The sequence below is a fragment of the Lontra canadensis genome, unplaced genomic scaffold (genome assembly GCF_010015895.1).
Source record: "Lontra canadensis isolate GAN:19392208 unplaced genomic scaffold, GSC_riverotter_1.0 scaffold30, whole genome shotgun sequence".
Taxonomy (NCBI): Eukaryota; Metazoa; Chordata; class Mammalia; order Carnivora; family Mustelidae; genus Lontra; species Lontra canadensis.
In genome coordinates, this window is record NW_022631024.1 from 462035 (window position 1) to 480531 (window position 18497).

At 36.1% G+C, this 18497-nt stretch overlaps 1 protein-coding gene across 8 annotated transcripts in view; it reads right to left on the reverse strand.

The window, feature by feature from the left end:
* The window catches only part of PTBP3 (polypyrimidine tract binding protein 3), a 113254-nt gene that overhangs the window by 28236 nt on the left and 66521 nt on the right, over positions 1-18497 (reverse strand). For all 8 annotated transcript variants that reach the window (XM_032865609.1, XM_032865603.1, XM_032865602.1 and 5 more), the window contains 3 exons: positions 12960-13124; positions 4252-4362; positions 2624-2798 (listed from right to left, as the gene is read on the reverse strand). In XM_032865609.1, the coding sequence (XP_032721500.1) occupies positions 2624-2798; positions 4252-4362; positions 12960-13124 (451 nt within the window). The remainder of the gene's footprint in view (positions 1-2623; positions 2799-4251; positions 4363-12959; positions 13125-18497) is intronic.

Sequence of the window (18497 nt, forward strand, 5' to 3'; positions counted from 1 at the left end):
CTTTTATAACCTTTCTTGGTCCTAACATATTAACTTCAATTTTTAAAAAAATTTATTTTTTTAAATTAACATGTAATGTATTATGGGTTTCAGAGGTAGAGATCAGTGATTCATCAGTCTTATATAATACTCAGTGCTCATTATAGCACATGCCCTCCTTAATGGCCATCAGCCAGTTACCTCATCCCCATCCCCCAGCAACCCTCACTTTGTTTCCTATAATCAAGAGTTCCTTATGGTTAGTAACAAAGGATTTCTTAAACAAGACATAAAGAACACAAATATAAAGAACATGGCAAATAATACATCTGACTAAATAAAAATACCATGACAAGAATAAACCAATAAGCCAAAAATGGAAGAAACTATTTGTAATACATAAAACCAACAAAGGACTAGTAGGTATGATATATATTTAAAAATTCCCACAAAAAGAAAACAAGAAAAAAACAAGCCAAACACACACACAAAACGGCAACAAAGTTAAAGAGTAAGGGACAATGGCCAATAAATAAAAATACATTCAACCTCAAGGGTGATCAGGAAAATCTCACAGCAGCATTGTCCGTAATAGCCTCAAGCTAAAACAACCCAACCGTCTATCAACAGAGGAATGGATAAACAAACGGCAGTATATTCATACAATGGGTATCTATACACTTGATACTGAGAATGAATAAGCAATAGCCACATATATACATATATAAATATGGATGAATCACAAGTCACAAAAGAAGATGAAGAGCATGATACCATTTACATAAAATTCTAAATAAAGGATGAAAAAATGTTTAAATTAGCACTTAGGGCTGCATAATGGGTGGTAAGAAAAACACACACAAGGGAAAAGCAGAAAAGCAAAAGAATGATTACCATCAAATTTGAGACTGATCTTGCAGCAGGGAGGGAGAGAACATAATCAATGAGAGGGCTACAAAGAATGTTTCTTCAGGCTGTATAAATATATTATTCCTTAGCCTGGGTGATAACTACATGGGTGTTAAGAAATATATTTGCATATTTTAGAAGCTCTTCTAATGGTATAATGTATGTCACTAAAAACAGAGTAATTATGACTTAAGCTAGGAACTGTAAAGAACCTTTAAGGAAAAAAAAAGAACAGAAAGTGAAGTAGGAAACGCTCAGGAGACTGGTACTGCAGAAGCCAAGAGGAAAAAAACAAGGGAACAGTGAACTGCATCAAATATTAGCGAGAAGCAGAGTAAACATTCACATAATACTAAAAAAAAAAATTATTATTCTCTGTTGATGAATTAGTTATCTTAAGATGGAGACATTACTTTGCATTGAGATTTACTGAAACAATGAAAAAGGATGTTACTATTCTGATATTGTATATTCAGAAACCAAAATTCTTGATCATATTTTTAAAATGTCCTCCTCCCACAATGTAGGATATTAATTACATCAACAGTATATATTCAGTTACTAGAATAAGTGCAATTCTGCATTTGATAGCCAAGTTTTAGTAAACTTTAATTACAGCCTCAATTATGTATTGCTGGAACTGTGATTACAAAGACCTTTGGGCTCTACCAAACTGGATATGCTGAGTAGAGGCTGGTAACCAATATTATAACACAAAAATCTGGTTAGACCAAGACAAAAGTTTTAACAATGTAGGAACATGAACTACAATTCACTTGGCTTTTCCAGTTATAAATAACAAAAGGCTTTTACTTGGAAATGAAGTTACAAACTACTTTCCAGAAAATGCTGGGCACTTGGCTAAGGATTCATTTTTCTCACCTGTAAAATAAAGATGGACTAAATACCACTTAAGGGCTCAATAAGCAGTATTTCATGGTGTCATCTGAGAAAGGGAAACCAATCACAATGGGAAATAAAATTTAATACTGATCTAGATAATAAACCACACTTCTGAGGGCTACAAAACAAAAAAGTATCATACATTAACCTAATGATATAACTGGGCCATTCACTGCTCCTTCCTTTTTTGTTTTAAAACTATAAATCTATTGATAACTAATTTTAAATAAGTACAAAAAGCTCTTCAAAGCAGTATTTGCAGAGACAATTCAGAAGGCTGTATTTTTATTATGAAAAAATGCAACTTCACACAAATTAAAGATAAAAACAGGAGTTCTGATATTTAAAAAACCAAACAAAGTAAGATAAATTCTCTTCTCAAAGAAGAGGATTTCTATGGGATTATGCCATTTACATAAAGGGCACTAATTTAGGCCCTAGTTTTAAAATACCACTACTTCAGAAGAGAGAAGCATTTCTTTCAAGAGCACTTATATCAATATTCTATGGCTATAAATCAACACATTCAAAGCCATGTTAATATGTAACACTATTAATTTGAAGGAAATGGTTGTATGGCTTATAAAAGAATGTGTAAGATTAATGTTAGAAAATAAGTTTTTAACTCAATTTTAGATAATCCATTTGTTTTTGCCAACTAACAAAATCTACTAATATTAAGATTTAATCAGCGAACACATTTTATTCCAAGATTTTTTTCTTTCCTTTAGAAATCCTGAGAGAATCCAAGAAGAAAAAGGGTGATACACATGGATTAATAAACTTATAATTTCAGAAAACTTGCTTTGTGACTCAAAATGGAACTACTCACCAAAAGCAGCGGCCATAGGGGGTTCAAGGGATGGCTGGCCATCACCAGTAGGAAGGTCTAAACGAGTGAAGTCTCTGCTTTTGTCATTATTATATTTCACATTAAGGCTGGTGAGCTTGGAGAAGTCAATACGCAGAGTGCAGCATGCATTATAGATATTCTGGCCATCCAGAGCCTAAAGCATGTAAGAAAGGGACTGATGTTTTGCAAGGCAACAACACTGATAAATCAAGTAGCTTCTACTTTGACAGAGAGTGGCAATCAAGTATAAAGCAGAGAGAAATGGACTAATAGCCAAAGACCTGTGTTTACTTGTACCTCTGTCACTCACTATGTGAACATAAGAGAGAAAAAGAAAATCTCAGTTTTTCACAATGTTATAATAATCCCTATCTTATCTGTGGTAAGATCAAATGAAAGAAGAGAAATGTAAAAGCTTGGAAAAATATTATACATTATTGAGCATAGTACTAGCTATCATTTTAATTATTTTGTCCCAACAAATGTTTAAGAATGATTTGATTTTATATTTCATCTTAACTTTTTAGTATACTTTATGTAGGTTAAGATAAATAAAGCCTTTGTAAATGGAACTTGTAAGAACCACAACATATGAAGTATCTATCTCTTTTTTTTTCTCCTGTAAATTTATTTTATAATAGTCTGAATAACAATCTGAGGGAAATTTTGCAGTCAGTTCTGATATAAGACCAGAAATCAGCAAAGCCTCCCTTCACAACAACAAAAACTTATCAAAGGGATATTTGTAGTCACTTGACTTCCACAAATGCTAAGATTTATAAAAACAGAAATCAGAAACCAAAATACATAAGAAAATGCAAATATACAAAAATATTTATAATAAGTTACTGATGAGTACATTATCATAATGGTATAAAATAATATATATAGACAAAGGGTACAGCAAATATAAAGTCTATACTCCTAAACAAAAGGCCAGACAGTATACAAAAAACTACTAGAAGCCTTAGTCCCTATCTTTGAAAAGAAATTAGAAATAATTCAGATACTGATACCAGAGAGAATTAGGGTTAGGAACAGATCTCAGTAAGACATCGGTGAAATATAACCAAACTGAACATGAAATCTTACATCTTGTCAAAACCCAAGCACACACACACAAACACAAAAGGAAGAAAAAGGGGGCAATATAAACCAACAGCAGCAAACTTCCTAAAATGTAGTATCTTCACCAATTCAGAGCTCAACAAAATTCAATAGCAAATATGGTTACAAAAACGATGATATCAACCAATATGGCTAATTTAATAGAAGAAAATGAAGACACAAGGACAAAGAAAATTCTACTTTACTAGTCAGATTTTATTAGGAATACTGTGCTCCACTCTAGACTTTATATATGACAGAAATGAGTCCCAAAGATCTGAGAAGTGATAAATGATTTGAAACCATTTCATATGAAGGAAGTTAATTTTTATTTATTACTTTAAAAAGCATATGGAACAGTGCCTTTAAAAACAAAATTTTATATTATGTATATACTATAAAAACACATTGTGAACTACAATAAGGGAAAAGACATGATGGCATTCTTTGCTATCACTGAAGTGACTGATAAATGAAAAATAAAGAAAGATCATAATTACCATTTTGGCATAATGTGCATTCACTGGGTCAGCATATTGAAGCAAGGCTTGAAACTGATTATTCTTTGTAAAGGTGATAATCTTCAAGACAGTGCCAAATTTGGAAAATATCTGGAAAAAGTTCACATTAGCAAGGAAGAAATTAGGCTAATGTACCTTTATAAATATAACTTGATTCATGAATTCCATTTTTATTTATTCTTTTTTTATAAATATTTATTTATTTGACAGCGAGACACACAGTGAGAGAAGGAACACAAGCAGAAGGAGTGGGAGAGGGAAAAGCAGGGAGCCCAATGTGGGGCTTGATCCCAGGACCCTGGGATCATGACCTGAGCTAATGGCAGAAGCTTAACAACTGAACCACCCAGGTGCCCCACGAACTCCTTTTTTATTAAATGAAAATAATTTCCTCTATTAAAACTGTTGGTACAGGGACACCTGGGTGGCTCAGTTGGTGAAGTGTCTGCCTTTGGCCCAGGTCATGATCCCAGGGTTCTGGGATCAAATCCCACATTGGGCTCCTTGCTTGGCAGGGAGCCTGGTTCTCCCTCTGCCTCTGCCTGCCACTCCCCCTGCATGCATTTGCATGCGCGCTCTCTGACAAATAAAATCTTAAAAACAAAACAAACAAAAAAACTGTTGATACAAAAATGACTTATACCCATGCATGGCTTAAAACAGTGCCTGACGCAGTGCATGACAACAGGCACTCAAGTATTTCACCTATTTTACAGTATGTCATAACTGGCACAATACTGACAACATGACACTACAATAGGAATTAATCAGTGTTATGAGATAATGGTGTTACAAAGCATATGAATGAAACCGGAAGAGTCCTGTGGATCAGCTATTTCACCATGAGAATCAGCATCTATTTCTTGAGATTTTTATAGGCAGAGAAACTACAAAATGTTCCTCTAGAGGCTGCTCCATTAATTCATTCAATATTCACAGAGCACTGTTCTACACCCTGGGAAATCACCAGTGAATAACAAGAGCCTCTGCCTTGAGGAAGGATAGACCATAAATAAATAACATGATGTCTCATCATAAAAAAGTGTTATGAATAAAAATGAAATGAAAAAGGATGAGAAATATCAAGTGCTGGGGAGGATGTGGAGAAAACAGAACTCCTGTGCACTGTTGGTGGGAATGTAAAATGGTGTAGCTGCTATGGAAAATAGTATGGTGGTTCTTTGAAGAAATAAAAAATACAATTACCATATGATCCAACAATTCCATTTCTGAGTATAAACCCAAAAGAACTGAAAGCAGGGATTCAAAGAGCTATTTGTATACCCATGTTCAACAGCCTTATTTGCAATAGATGGAAGCAACCTAAATATCCACCCACAAAAATGTGGTAAATATACGCAATGGAATATTACTCAGCCTTTAAAAGAAAGGACATTCTGACACATGCTACAACATGGATGAACCTTGAAGACATTTAAGTGAAATATGCCAGTCACAAAATGAAAAATTATGCATGACTCCACTTATATGAGTAACCTATAATAGTCAAATTCACAGAGACAGCAAGTAGAATCTTAGTTACCAGTAGCTGAGAGAAAGGGGAAATGAGGAATTATTGTTTAATGGGTTTCAGCTTAGGAAGATAAAAAAAATTTTGTAGATACAAGATGTTTGGTGATAACTGAAAAACAATGTGAGCGTACTTAATGTTACTGAACTACACAATTAAAAGAGGTTAAAATAGTAAAACATATATATATTTTAAACCCCTCAAAATAAACCATCTTAAAGTCCAAATACTAATTTTTGGCAAAAATATTCCTTAACATATTATCTATCAGCTCAGAGTCAGACACTTCTTAGAGGAGATAGTACTATTTACCAAGATTTGTGGAAACAATCTGTCCTAGAAGAGCTAACCAAAAAATGTTATTATTTAAAATCAGATGTCTGAGGGTTCTTTATTTAATGTCTTTAAAAATGCAGATAATTTAATTATGCTCATATTTAGAACTCCAGGATCTTAATCTCTCATTTAACTATTTTGAAAAACATAAGTAATTTGCTTTTGTATTTTTTAAAAAAGATTTTATTTATTCATTTGACAGAGAGAGACACAGCAAGAGAGGGAATACAAGCTGGGGGAGTGGGAGAGGGAGAAGCACGCTTCCCGCAAAGCCATGTAAAAATACAAAAACAAGGCACCCCTTGTTTTTGTATTTTTAATGGTCCTGTAACAGGCATTTCTTCAGTATACTTGTGTGTCCTAGATAACAGTCTTAGAATTTATAAAAGAATACCAAACTGCTATTATCAAATACTATCTCTGAGTGTCCCTAATAGCCAAATGGTCCTCCCTTTTTAACTGGGAGGCCTGTGTGGCACAGTCAGTTAAGTGTCTGCCTTCAGTTCAGGTCATGATCTTGGGGCGCTGCTCAAGCCCTGCGGCAGGCTCCCTGCTCAGCGGGGAGTCTGTTTCCCCCGTCCCCTACCCCAACTCATGGTGTCTCTCTCTCAAATAAATAAATAAATAATTTTTTTTAAAAGGACCAAATGTGCCTTCTCACATGACTATCAAAGAATATAGATTTTATGTTGTATCTTTCTTTAAGATATAAACATTCTTGGGAAAAGGTCTTGTATTTTCCTTATTTCAGCCTTTGGTGATACTATGGTCACACATACAACCCCCAATCTAAATATTATGAGTGCATCAACTGAATGTTGGCTAAAGGAGTAGCAACAGATTTTTTTACTGCAGCCACAGGTAGTATTCTAAAGTACAAGATTATATCATATATAATTTTGCCCTGGTGTACTTCTCTAACCACATTTCCTGATACTTTTTATACCACACTATTTACACCAACAATGTGCAGTTGTCTATAGTTCTCTAAATATACAAAGTGGTTTCAGACTTCTAAGCCTACACGTGTGGGTATTCCCTTTTCTTAGAACTCTGTGCCGAAACCAATATATTTTCGTTTATCTTTTCCAAAACTCAGCTCAGGAAGTAATGACACCAGAAAATTCTCTGCCTCTTCCAAATATAAACAGAGTTCATTCTCTTTCCAGAGTATTACTCCCTTCTTGGTCTTGAATATAAGTATTTATTTTGTTTTACTTACATTGTACTACTATACATTTGTCTACTTATCTGCCTCCTTTAATTAGACTGAGAGCTTCTTGAAGGTATATACTTTGTCTTAATCATTTCTATATCACTGAGTGTAATTCTTAACATATAAATAGGTACACAGTAAATGCCTTTTATTAACTGATAAAGAAGTATATACTCAGACCTGATTGGAGAATTATAGTAACACACAGGTTTTGTTTTGTTGTTGTTGTTTTTTTTTTAATATTTTATTTATGTATTTGACAGACAGAGATCACAAGTAGGCAGAGAGGCAGGCAGAGAGAGAGGAAGAAGCAGGCTCCCGGCCAAGCAGAGAGCCCTATGCGGGGCTCGATCCCAGGATCCCGGGATCATGACCCGAGCTGAAAGCAGAGGCTTTAACCCACTGAGCCACTCAGGTGCCCCAGCACACAATTTTTTTAAAAAACAAAAAACACGACTGGGTGGCCCAGTGTTAAGCGTCTGCCTTTGGCTCAGGTCATGATCCCAGGACCCTGGGATCAAGTCCCACATCAGGCTCCTTGCTCAGTGGGGAGCCTGCTTCTCCCTCAGCCTGTCATTTCCCCTGCTTGTGCGCTCTCTCTCTGACAAATAAATAAATAAAATCGAAAAGAAATTTTTTTAAATAAACATTTTTGATGTAAAATATTAATGAAATAGCAAGAACATATAATTTGTTCTCAAATTTGGAATAATTTTACACTAAATTATGCACAGAACTTAGTTAATTTTAACTTAACTTTCAGATTTCCTTAATGTTTATATTCTTTCTCTCATTTAACTTGAACACCAAGTACAATGTACATCCTGTTGTTGGGCTGTGTGATTTTTAACGAATGTGCTAACAGAATATAAATGGACTGAACTAGGGGTGCCTGGGCGGCTCAGTCATTAAGTGTCTGCCTTTGGCTCAGGTTGGTCCTGGAATGGAGCCCCACATCAGGGTCCCTGCTCAGTGGGAAGCCTGCTTCTCCCTCTCCCACTCCCCCCGCTTGTGTTCCCTCTCTTGCTGTCTCTCTGTCATATAAATAAACAAAATCTTTTAAAAAATTAATAAATAAAAAATAAATGGACCGAACTGGCTAATCATGGAGAGTTATCCAGAGTCCCCTCGACTGTATTTGTTGAGAGAGGAACTACAAAGATCATTCTGATACTTCTGAACAAAGTAAGTGAGGACCAACATCAGGGAATCCAGGCTAATGCCTCAAGTGTGATTTTTAACATCTTTTCATAATTACCAAAATACTAATTTTTAAACAAATTTGGTCTCATAAGATTATCATGTGGGAAAGTTTAATATGTATAGATTCATTAATATTGATTACAATAATAATTTGACACTGTGACTCTATTTCCCTAATATACTTATTTTGCTGTCATAAATGCACAGACTCAACTCTTGATGTTTCCTGTGCATTTTAATCTTTTCAGACTTTAAAAATGGGATAAAGAGAATACTAAGATCAAAGTCAGGTAAAATTAATCTTCATCATGATTTTTATAAAAGTAGCACTTACTAGAGACTGAAAAAGTTCATTTGTATTCACTTGTAAAAAGTGTATTGGCCATAATTTGTTTACAACAGTTTTTGTACCCAACAAAACGGTAAGACTTAAGAACCAGAATTTTATTTTATTATTTTTAAAAATATTTTTTTTTATTTATTTGAGAGAGAGCGAGCAAGCACAAGCAGGTAGAGAGGCAGAGGGAGAAGCAGACTCCCTGCTGAGCAAGGAGCCTAACGTAGGACTTGATCCCAGGACTCCAAGATCATGACCCGAGCCGAAGGCAGCCTCAAGAACAAGAATTTTACATTACTAGCACTGATTCTTTCAATATCGAAATAATTGCTTTTTCCAAGTTATTTTTCTTTGTTCTGCAATTCAAAACGATCAGTCCTTTATCCCAAAGACATTCATCTAATGGACATTCATAAAAGTCCCCCATAAATAACAGTACTTGAAAGTAATGGATTATATGAGAACATTGTTTTGAACTTTTTCAGCGCACAAAGGAATTTTTTAGTATGCAGGTTGAATTTACACTATGGATCAGTCGATAAATGTCCTCTTTATAAATACTCTATGTGACGCCATCTAATCCAGTGGTTTTAATTACCGCCCATACGCTGATGATAACCACATCTCCAGCCCTGAATTCTTAACCCAATCCAGACTTATTTACGAACTGTCTATTCAACATCTACCACTTGCATGCCTAATAGGAAGCTTAACATCTCCAAACCACTACCTCCCACCCTTGCCCCAAATCTTTTTGCCCCTTCACTCAGTCTTCATTATCTTAGTACAAGATTGCTGTATTTAGCAGAGGCTCATACCTAAAGTCTCAAAGGCATTCCTGATTACTTCTCTTTTTCTTCATAATCCACATCTACTCAAACCATCTGCAAATCCTTCCAAATACATCCATTATCATCACTGCCTGTGACAACATCCTCACGTGGGTCTCACCATCTCTCATCTGGACTATGCCAAGATCGTCCACTTACACCTATACGTTTATTCTTAACATAGCAACAAGAGTGATTTCACTGCAACATAAATCTATCATTTTACTACTGTACTCAAAATCTTCTAATAGCTTCCCATCAGATGGATCCCAAACCTTCTGAGACGCTATCATTTATGGCCTTCCTACTTCTTACACTACAACAACATAGTCTCATTTCTGATATTTCAAAGCATTAAAGCACACTTCCACTTTAGAGACTCTGCATTTCCTGTTCTGACTAGATCATTATGCTACCACATGTACACATAACTTATATCCTCACATACTTCAAGCCTCTGCTCAAATGTCATATTGAAAAGCTCCTTAGCCTTCCTCATCTGAAATAGCACTGCTCTCATCTCAGCCACTCAATCCCCTCACCATGAGCTAAAGAAAAAACACTAGCTTCAATGGATGTTAGAGAACAGTTAAGCTAATGGCAACTCTTCAGCAAAAAGTATAAAATAATCTGCTAATTAATTATAACAGAAGCAACAAAATCCACACTTCCATGTACTCCTTCATCACAATATTCATCACATTTTATGCTATTACTTATGAAATTATATCTTAATAGACAAGACAATAAGAGCAAGGATTAGTTTATTAGTAGCATTTTAGTAATGCAATTTAGTAATGCAATCAAATGCAATTTACTAGCATCTGATAATTACAGCTAACATTTCTTGAGCACTTAATATGTACCTTTCAAATATATACCTTAATATGTACACTTCTCTAGGGGCTTTAAATGCATATAAATAATAAAAAGATACAAAGAGGGTAAGTTACTTGCTCATGGTTATAGAGACCGTAAGTGACAGAGCCAAGATTTAAACCAGCTCGAGACCTTGTATCCTTAATCATTATGCTATTCTACACTTTCGTTGGCTAATGATACAAAGTGCTGGAGGAGAGGGCTTAACATAATTAGAGAAAGAATGAAGAGGTAAATTTGACCTGAAAATTGAATGAGGTAGATTCAACAAAGTGACTAACTCAGGGAAGAGTGCTCCAGGCCTAAGAAATAGAAATGGACTAAGACAGGAATTAATTGGGGGGAGAGGAAACAGTAAAGGGGCCAGAAAAGCTGGGGGCTAAATAAGCAAAATATTAGGAAAAGAGGTTAAAGAGATGGGGAGAGGTCTGCATATGGGAACCTGAAGGGCCTTAGTAAGGACTTTGGTTTTATTCCACCAGCAGTGGGAATGGAGTGCAGTTAGCTGAAAGGCTGAGAGTCTTACCCCAATGGTTACTACTTGGACTCTCAGAATCACTCCTCTTCACCCTGAAGGACCCTGTGATCTTTTGGGAGAGAAACAAGGTTTATTACTGCTCCCAGTGAAACGATAACTGGAATGATGGGACAGGACCACATGACGGTAGCTAAGTTCAAGGCTGTTTGATGGCAATGTTGACCACAGGGACAAAAACACCTTTTGTAAGTTAGATAGCAATAGTTTCAATGTTACAGTTACAAAAGCAAACGCTGCTGATGGATCATAGAGTGTTCAGTAACACTCTGGGGTAACAAGAGAAGAAAATCTACCAGAACCAAGAAGCCAATCACTTAAGCAACTGTTGAACCCTGTTAAGGAATGAGGGTGGCTATGGATAGCACTGTTAGAGCCCTCCCTGAGATAAATTTCACAAATGCATTTATTTAGAAAATGGCTTGCAAAAAGCTATCATAGGGAACACAGTAGGTCTAATAAATGGTATATTTTGATATTTACATGCATGGCACAGGAACTATATCTGAGCTTTATTGCCGATTAGTACAAAGACTGTGGGAGAGTAATAACTTTTAAAGACCCCAGTTTCCTTATCGATAAAATGTGAGACTAGGATGGAATGCAATTCTTAACTACACGTGCACATATATACCCCTATGATTCTTCACTTAGTAATGTAAATCCAAAGGTCTGGAAAACAATTAAATGATTCTGGACTGACTTGGTATCATGCTATGCAATATATATTGAGATATAAATATGAAATAAGCATGTTTTAGTGTTTTAACATTTTGATATATGGGCTGACAGGTATAATGAAATGGAATCAATATGCAGCAAAAGAGGACAAAAACTAACTGAAGGTTTTGGGCTAGATGCAAATGTTCATGCATACAGGTTACCAAGTAACTGTACATTTTGAGGATATGTGTATATATGGAGCATTAGTTAAAAATATAACAAGCACTCAAATCAGGAGGCTTGAGTTCTAACTGGCTTTTCAATTACTCTCTACAATATTTAATTAATCAATTACTGGAGTCTGTTTTATCCACTATAAAATTATGTAACTAAGTGAGTTTCCAGTTCTTAAATTCAATATATTCATAGTAGGCCATGATCTGGTGGAGTGTCTTTTATCACAACAGTTTAGAAATATTAATGAGTAGCCTATGAAAACTATGTTATCAGTCAGTACTTAATATGATACTTCTATTTTACACACCTTTTTTATCACACACCTTTATCACACACCTTTCAGAGTTTTTAAAATGAAAATACTCATATGAAAGGAGTCAAAAGAAATAAGTTAGTTGTTTTCTATATTGATTTAACTTTCTAGGAATAATTATTACTAGTGGTTTTTATAGGATTTTATAATTTGTTCATTTTCATGCTTAGGTAATAAGAATTTCTTATATATCCCTTTAAATCAAGTATTTTAGTTAGAAAAAGGAAGCTATCAAAAAATTATCTCTAGGGTGCCTGGGAGGCTCAGTTAGTTAAGCATCTGCCTTTGGCTAGGTCATGATCTCAGGGTCTTAGAATCGAGTCCCACATCGGACTCTTTGCTCAGTAGGGAGTCTGCTTCTCCCTCTCCCACTGCCACTCCCCCTGCTTGTGTTCTCTGACAAATAAACAAATAAAGTCCTTAAAAAAATTTATCTCTAATTGATACTATTTCTTACCTGAAACAGGATGTTGAAGGCTTTTTAAAAAATTATTATTATTTAAACAAATATACCAACCAAAATCAACAACCAAAAAACTCTAAAGATAATAAAACATCAAGGGTTTGGAGGTCACATGTGTCTCTTAAGAGTGTTATTCCACTTTACCTGATGAAGAACTTCCAGAGTAACAGGGTAAAAGAGGTTTTCAATAATTATTCGGAGCACAGGGCTCTGCCCAGGTAGGATTGTGCCTTCATTGGTAGGAGCTCCAGGAAGGGCCAGACTTCCCGACTGGACAGCACTGACAGCCTGCAATGCAGCTTGGGCTCTCTATAAAATGATCCAAAATGAGAACTTTTAGTTACACTGAAGCACTACATGAATCCTAAAAATCAGTTGGTGTAAAGTACTATGAAGTAATATAGTTAGATAAAAATATACATATCTACTTTCTCTAGATGCACATATATCCTAAATCTGTAATCAGTTAAGATTCAAAGTCTTGCTTTCATGTAACAATGACACAATATTTAAGAAAGGTGCTTAAATTTACTTGAATGAAAAAAAAAAAACAAAACACATGGCGAAGAGGAAAATTTGGATGTGGATTTTTATCTCCTAATTTTTTCAAAGAGCATGTGTGCGAACGGGGGTAGGGTGTGGGCAGAGGGAGAGAAGAGAATCCCAAGCAGACTCCACGCTGAGTGCAAGCTGACGTGGGGCTCGATCCCACTACCCACGAGATCAGGAACAGAGCCAAAACTGAGAGTTGAACTGAGCCACCCAGGAGCCCTTTTATTTCCTAATTTTGAAATGACAGTAAGAAAAAAAAGTGAAAGTAACATTAAAGATGACTTAGAAACCACTCAAGTACCTCTTCCTTTTCTCTCCCTAAACAATTGAGTTCTAAAACCTTTGGGTGGCATCTGCTAGATGCAAATATGGAATAGAGAAGCTACAGTGGTTCAGAGGGGGTTAGGAATGCATCCCTATAGGAAGGCATCCTGGCATGAGCATCACGTGAGCCCAAGCAATGTCAGGAGAACATCTGTGTTGTCGGGCTGCCTGGCAAGGGAAACATGAGCCCAAACAAGATATGAACCTTCTATGTGTGGGGGTGGCTCACTGCTAGACATAAGAACCTGAGGAACAGAAGAAGGGTACAAAGGACGGACAGTCAGAAAAGGGTCCACACAGTGTGGACTAATATAGTGAAGATAGTCTGAGCAAAGTGAAGATCAGGTCCATGAGGGCCTGAATGGGGTAAGGAGGTAATTCAATGGTGGGGCAGCCTGGCATGAGATGTAAGAGCACAAGCAGGGTCAGGCAGACAAGCTTCTTCTCTTTTTTAGTAACACGACAATATTTATTTATAATTAAACATTTATGGAACACTATGTGCAGGCATCATTCTAAGCACTCACTACACAAATATCTCTAATTCTCACAACAATTTATGAGGTGTGTACTATTTTTTTTTAAGATTTATTTATTTGAGAGAGAGAGAAAGCAGGAGCAGGAGGAAGGGCAGGGAGAAAGGGAGAAGCAGACTCCCCGCTGAGCAGGGAGCCTGATGCGGGGCTTGATCCCAGGACTCTGCCATCATGACCTGAGCCGAAGGCAGATGGTTAACGGACTGAGGCACCCCTTTTTTTATACTTTTAACAGCATCTTTAGGCCCTACATACTTTTATGTATCAGGTAATATACAAAGTGCCTAACATCCAGTTTCCAAAGAATCATTTTTGAGAACAGTATATGAATAATTACTTGAAAATTTTATACCATTGGTTTTCGAAACTATGCTCTTTAAAATACAGCAATGCCCATGGAAAACCGAGCATCCTAATCCTGCTTCAAACACAGCAGTTCGTCTCATCTATTTTATACTAGGCTCCTCCATAAGAGTTTATTTAGAAAAAGGGTTCCACTGCCTTCAAATCTGAAAACTGATTCAGACCTCAACTTTGAGCCTATCATTAGATGAGGGTGAGGTGGGGGTCAATTAAAAAATAAAAAGACCCAGAACTGACACAGAAGTTAGAATTAGGAGACAAGAACATTAAAGTAGTATTTATAACTGTCTGTCCTCTCTCCCTCACACACATATACACACAAAAGTAAGCACAGACATGGAAGATAAACTCCAACAGAGTTTCCTGTGATGATGGAAATGTTCAATATCTACACTGTCCAATATGATAGTGACTAGCCACATGTGGCTAGTGAGCACTTGAAAAGTGCCAAGTACAACTGATGTACTAAATTTTTTCTTCTTTTCTTAAAGTTTACTTGTTTTTAGTAATCTCTATGCCCTATATGGACTTGAACTCACAACACTGAGATCACGTGTCACACACTCTTCCAACTAAGCCGGTAAGGCATCCTAGGTTTTTCATTTTTAAATGTATTTAAATTTAGCCACACATAGCTGGCAACTACCATACTGAACACAACTCTGGAAAGTCTAGAGGAAGATGTCATCATAGAAAGGATCTAAGTGGAATAAAGGCTTCTTCTCTTAGATGAAGGTGATTAAATCTTTATAAAAGTAAGCCTGCATAACCAAAAGTAAACTTTACCTCGCTGACTTCACTTCATTATGTCATCGATCATTCTACCAATCCTCTTTTTTTTTTTTAAGATTTTATTTATTTATTTGACAGAGAGAGATCACAAATAGGCAGAGAGGCAGGCAGAGAGAGAGAGAGAGAGAGAGAGGAGGAAGCAGGCTCCCCGCCAAGCAGAGAGCCTGACGTGGGACTCCATCCCAGGACCCTGAGATCATGACCCAAGCGGAAGGCAGAGGCTTAACCCACTGAGCCACCCAGGCACCCCTACCAATCCTTTTTATTAAACAATTCCACATATATGCTTACTGCTACTAATATTACTATTCTCGTTCTTATAGTTCCTCTTCCTTCACTCTTCCTCTTGGGAATCTGGACTACCATAATGGAGAAGTATAAGCAGCCCTGGTATATATTGTCCTAATCACTCTACAGTTCTCAATATATTCTGCATTAGTATTTCATAGTGCACTGCGTACAAAGGTCTCTGAGTAGCAGGCATACAAGAAATGTTTTTGACAATAAAAATCTGAGAAAATAATACCTGAAAAGAAGACAGAATTATTTTGCAAGTAACTCTGTAGTTTCAATTTTTAATTAGGCAAAGCATTAAAAAAACAAATAAAATTGAGTCATATTCTCCACTGAGTGCAATTGAAAAGTCAGGGGGAAAAAGGACAAATGTTTTTTTTAATCTTTTTCGTCTTCTTTTTTTTAAAATGTTATTCATTTATTTCAGAGAGAGACAGAGGGAGGAAGGAGCGGGGAGGGGCAGAGGCAGAGGGAGAAGCAGACTCTTGCTGAGCAGGGAGTCCATCAAGTGGCTTGATCCCAGAACTCTAGGATCACGATCTGAGCTGAAGGCAGAGGCTTAACCAACTGAGCCACCTAGGCACCCTGAGAAATGTTTTTTTTTAATATAAAAGGATTATTTCACATAGCTGACTTATGTTCTGTGTCTTTGATGCTACAAATTATGAAGTAGAATTCCTACTATGGGAGATAAGTTTTAGATTTTTTTTTAAAGATTTTACTTATTTTATTAGAGAGAGCCCACACAAGCTGAGGAAAGAAGCAGAGGGAGAGCAGACTCCCCACTGAGGAGGGACTCTGACCAAGGGGGCTCGATTCCAGGACTTCTGGGATCATGACCTGGGCCGAAGACAGATGTTTAACCCACTGAGTCACCCAGGTGCCCCTTATTTTTAAAATGTTTTACAAACAAACTTTGTGGAATAGTTGTATTAACTACTAATTAAAGTAAATAGCAGTAGTATGATTGGAAAATCAACAAATATTTTATTGTTGTGGGGAGGGTAAATATACTTCATATAAAATTTAAATGTGCCTGGATAATGTGAAAAGGACATTTCTAAAACTGATATGGAAATGAATATACAATAAAATGCACAGACCTTCAGTGTGCAGCTTGATGATTTTTTTAGGACAACATTTTTAGGGAAAAATCCTTCCAGGGTTATCTTGTCAGATTTATGAATGATCACCCACAAGGTCAAAAAACACCTGTCTATACCACAATGACTATATTAAAAAAAAAAAAATTTCCCAAATGTTGTACCTCAAAATATGATTTAAATTTTTGGTAGTCATTTTAGTTTAAATAAAAGGATAAAAATATTTGATATTCACCTGACCCTCTGGCAATTAAGTCCATAGGCTGGAAAAGAAGTTATGGACATGTTTTGGGTTATCTTGTTATTCAAAGAACAAAAGATAATGAAATAGTAATTTATCAGTTTTTTGGAGCTATCAGAATAAAAAGACATTTGGTACATTTTATATATGCAAATAGGTACTTTCAATTCTGACTTCCGCTTTGGTGCAGGACTTTGAATAAAAGAAAAATTATTATATTTTATCAAACATCAATGCATAAAAACTGCACGAAAGTAACAAAATGGAAAGGGCACTGGAAAGAAATCAAGGCTATCTATGAATAAACTAGGTCATTTCGGTTGGCTTTGGTTGCCAAGCAACTGGGATTTCTCACAGTTTCCCTTTAGAATAATCCAGTCTTTAAGAGTTTTATTTAATTGTTTATTTCTTCTTCAAGACTTATACTAACATATTTAGGAATCAAACTAATAAGAAAACTTCCATGACTTATATGAAGGAAATTTAAAAACTCTAATGAAAGACAGGAGACAAATATAACTTCCTCCTCCAAAGGATGAGAGTAATATAAATATGTAAATTATCTTCAAATTAATCTGTAAAATCAACCCAAATCCAACTGGGGGGGGGGTAGGAGTTACCAAAATAATTCTATTCTATCTGAAGAAATAAGTAAAATACAGTAACTAGTTGGGGGTGCCTGAGTGGTTCAGTCAGTTAAACGTCTAACTCTTGATCTCTGCTCAGGTCTTGATCTCAGGGTTCTAAGTTCAAGACCTGCATGGGGCTCCATGCTAGGTATGCAGCCTACTTAAAAAAAAGAAGAATTTTTTTTTTTAAGATTTTATTTATTTATTTGACAGACAGAGATCACAACCAGGCAAAGAGGGGTGGGGGGGCAGACTCCCTGCTGAGCAGAGAGCCCGATACAGGGCTTGATCCCAGGACCCTGAGATCATGACCCGAGCCTAAGGCAGAGGCTTTAACCCACTGAGCCACCCAGGTGCCCTGAATGAATAATATTTTTTAAAAGATTTTATTTATTTACTTGACAGAGAGACAGTAAGAGAGGGAACACAAGCAGGGGGAGTGTGAGAGGGAGAAGCAGGCTTCCCGCTGAGCAGGGAGCCCGATGCAGGGCTCCACACCAGGACTCTGGGATCATGACCTGAGCCAAAGGCAGACACTTAACCAACTGAGCCACCCAGGTGTCCCAAATTTTTAAAATACAGTAAATATCTAATGGCTGAAAAGAGACAGCCCTATTCAATAATATATCAATACTGGAGATGTCATTAGCCCTAGGAACATGGAAACAGGAATGGAGCAGACTGGAATCCAAAAGGTAGTCCGTATTAGACACTGAGTAATGAAGTAATGTGGGCAAGTGAGCAGCCCACACAAGAGAGTTTATCAGGGCCATGCAAGCAGAATATGTATGCATGTCTACAAAAGCATATATATATATATATATATATATATATATATATATATATAT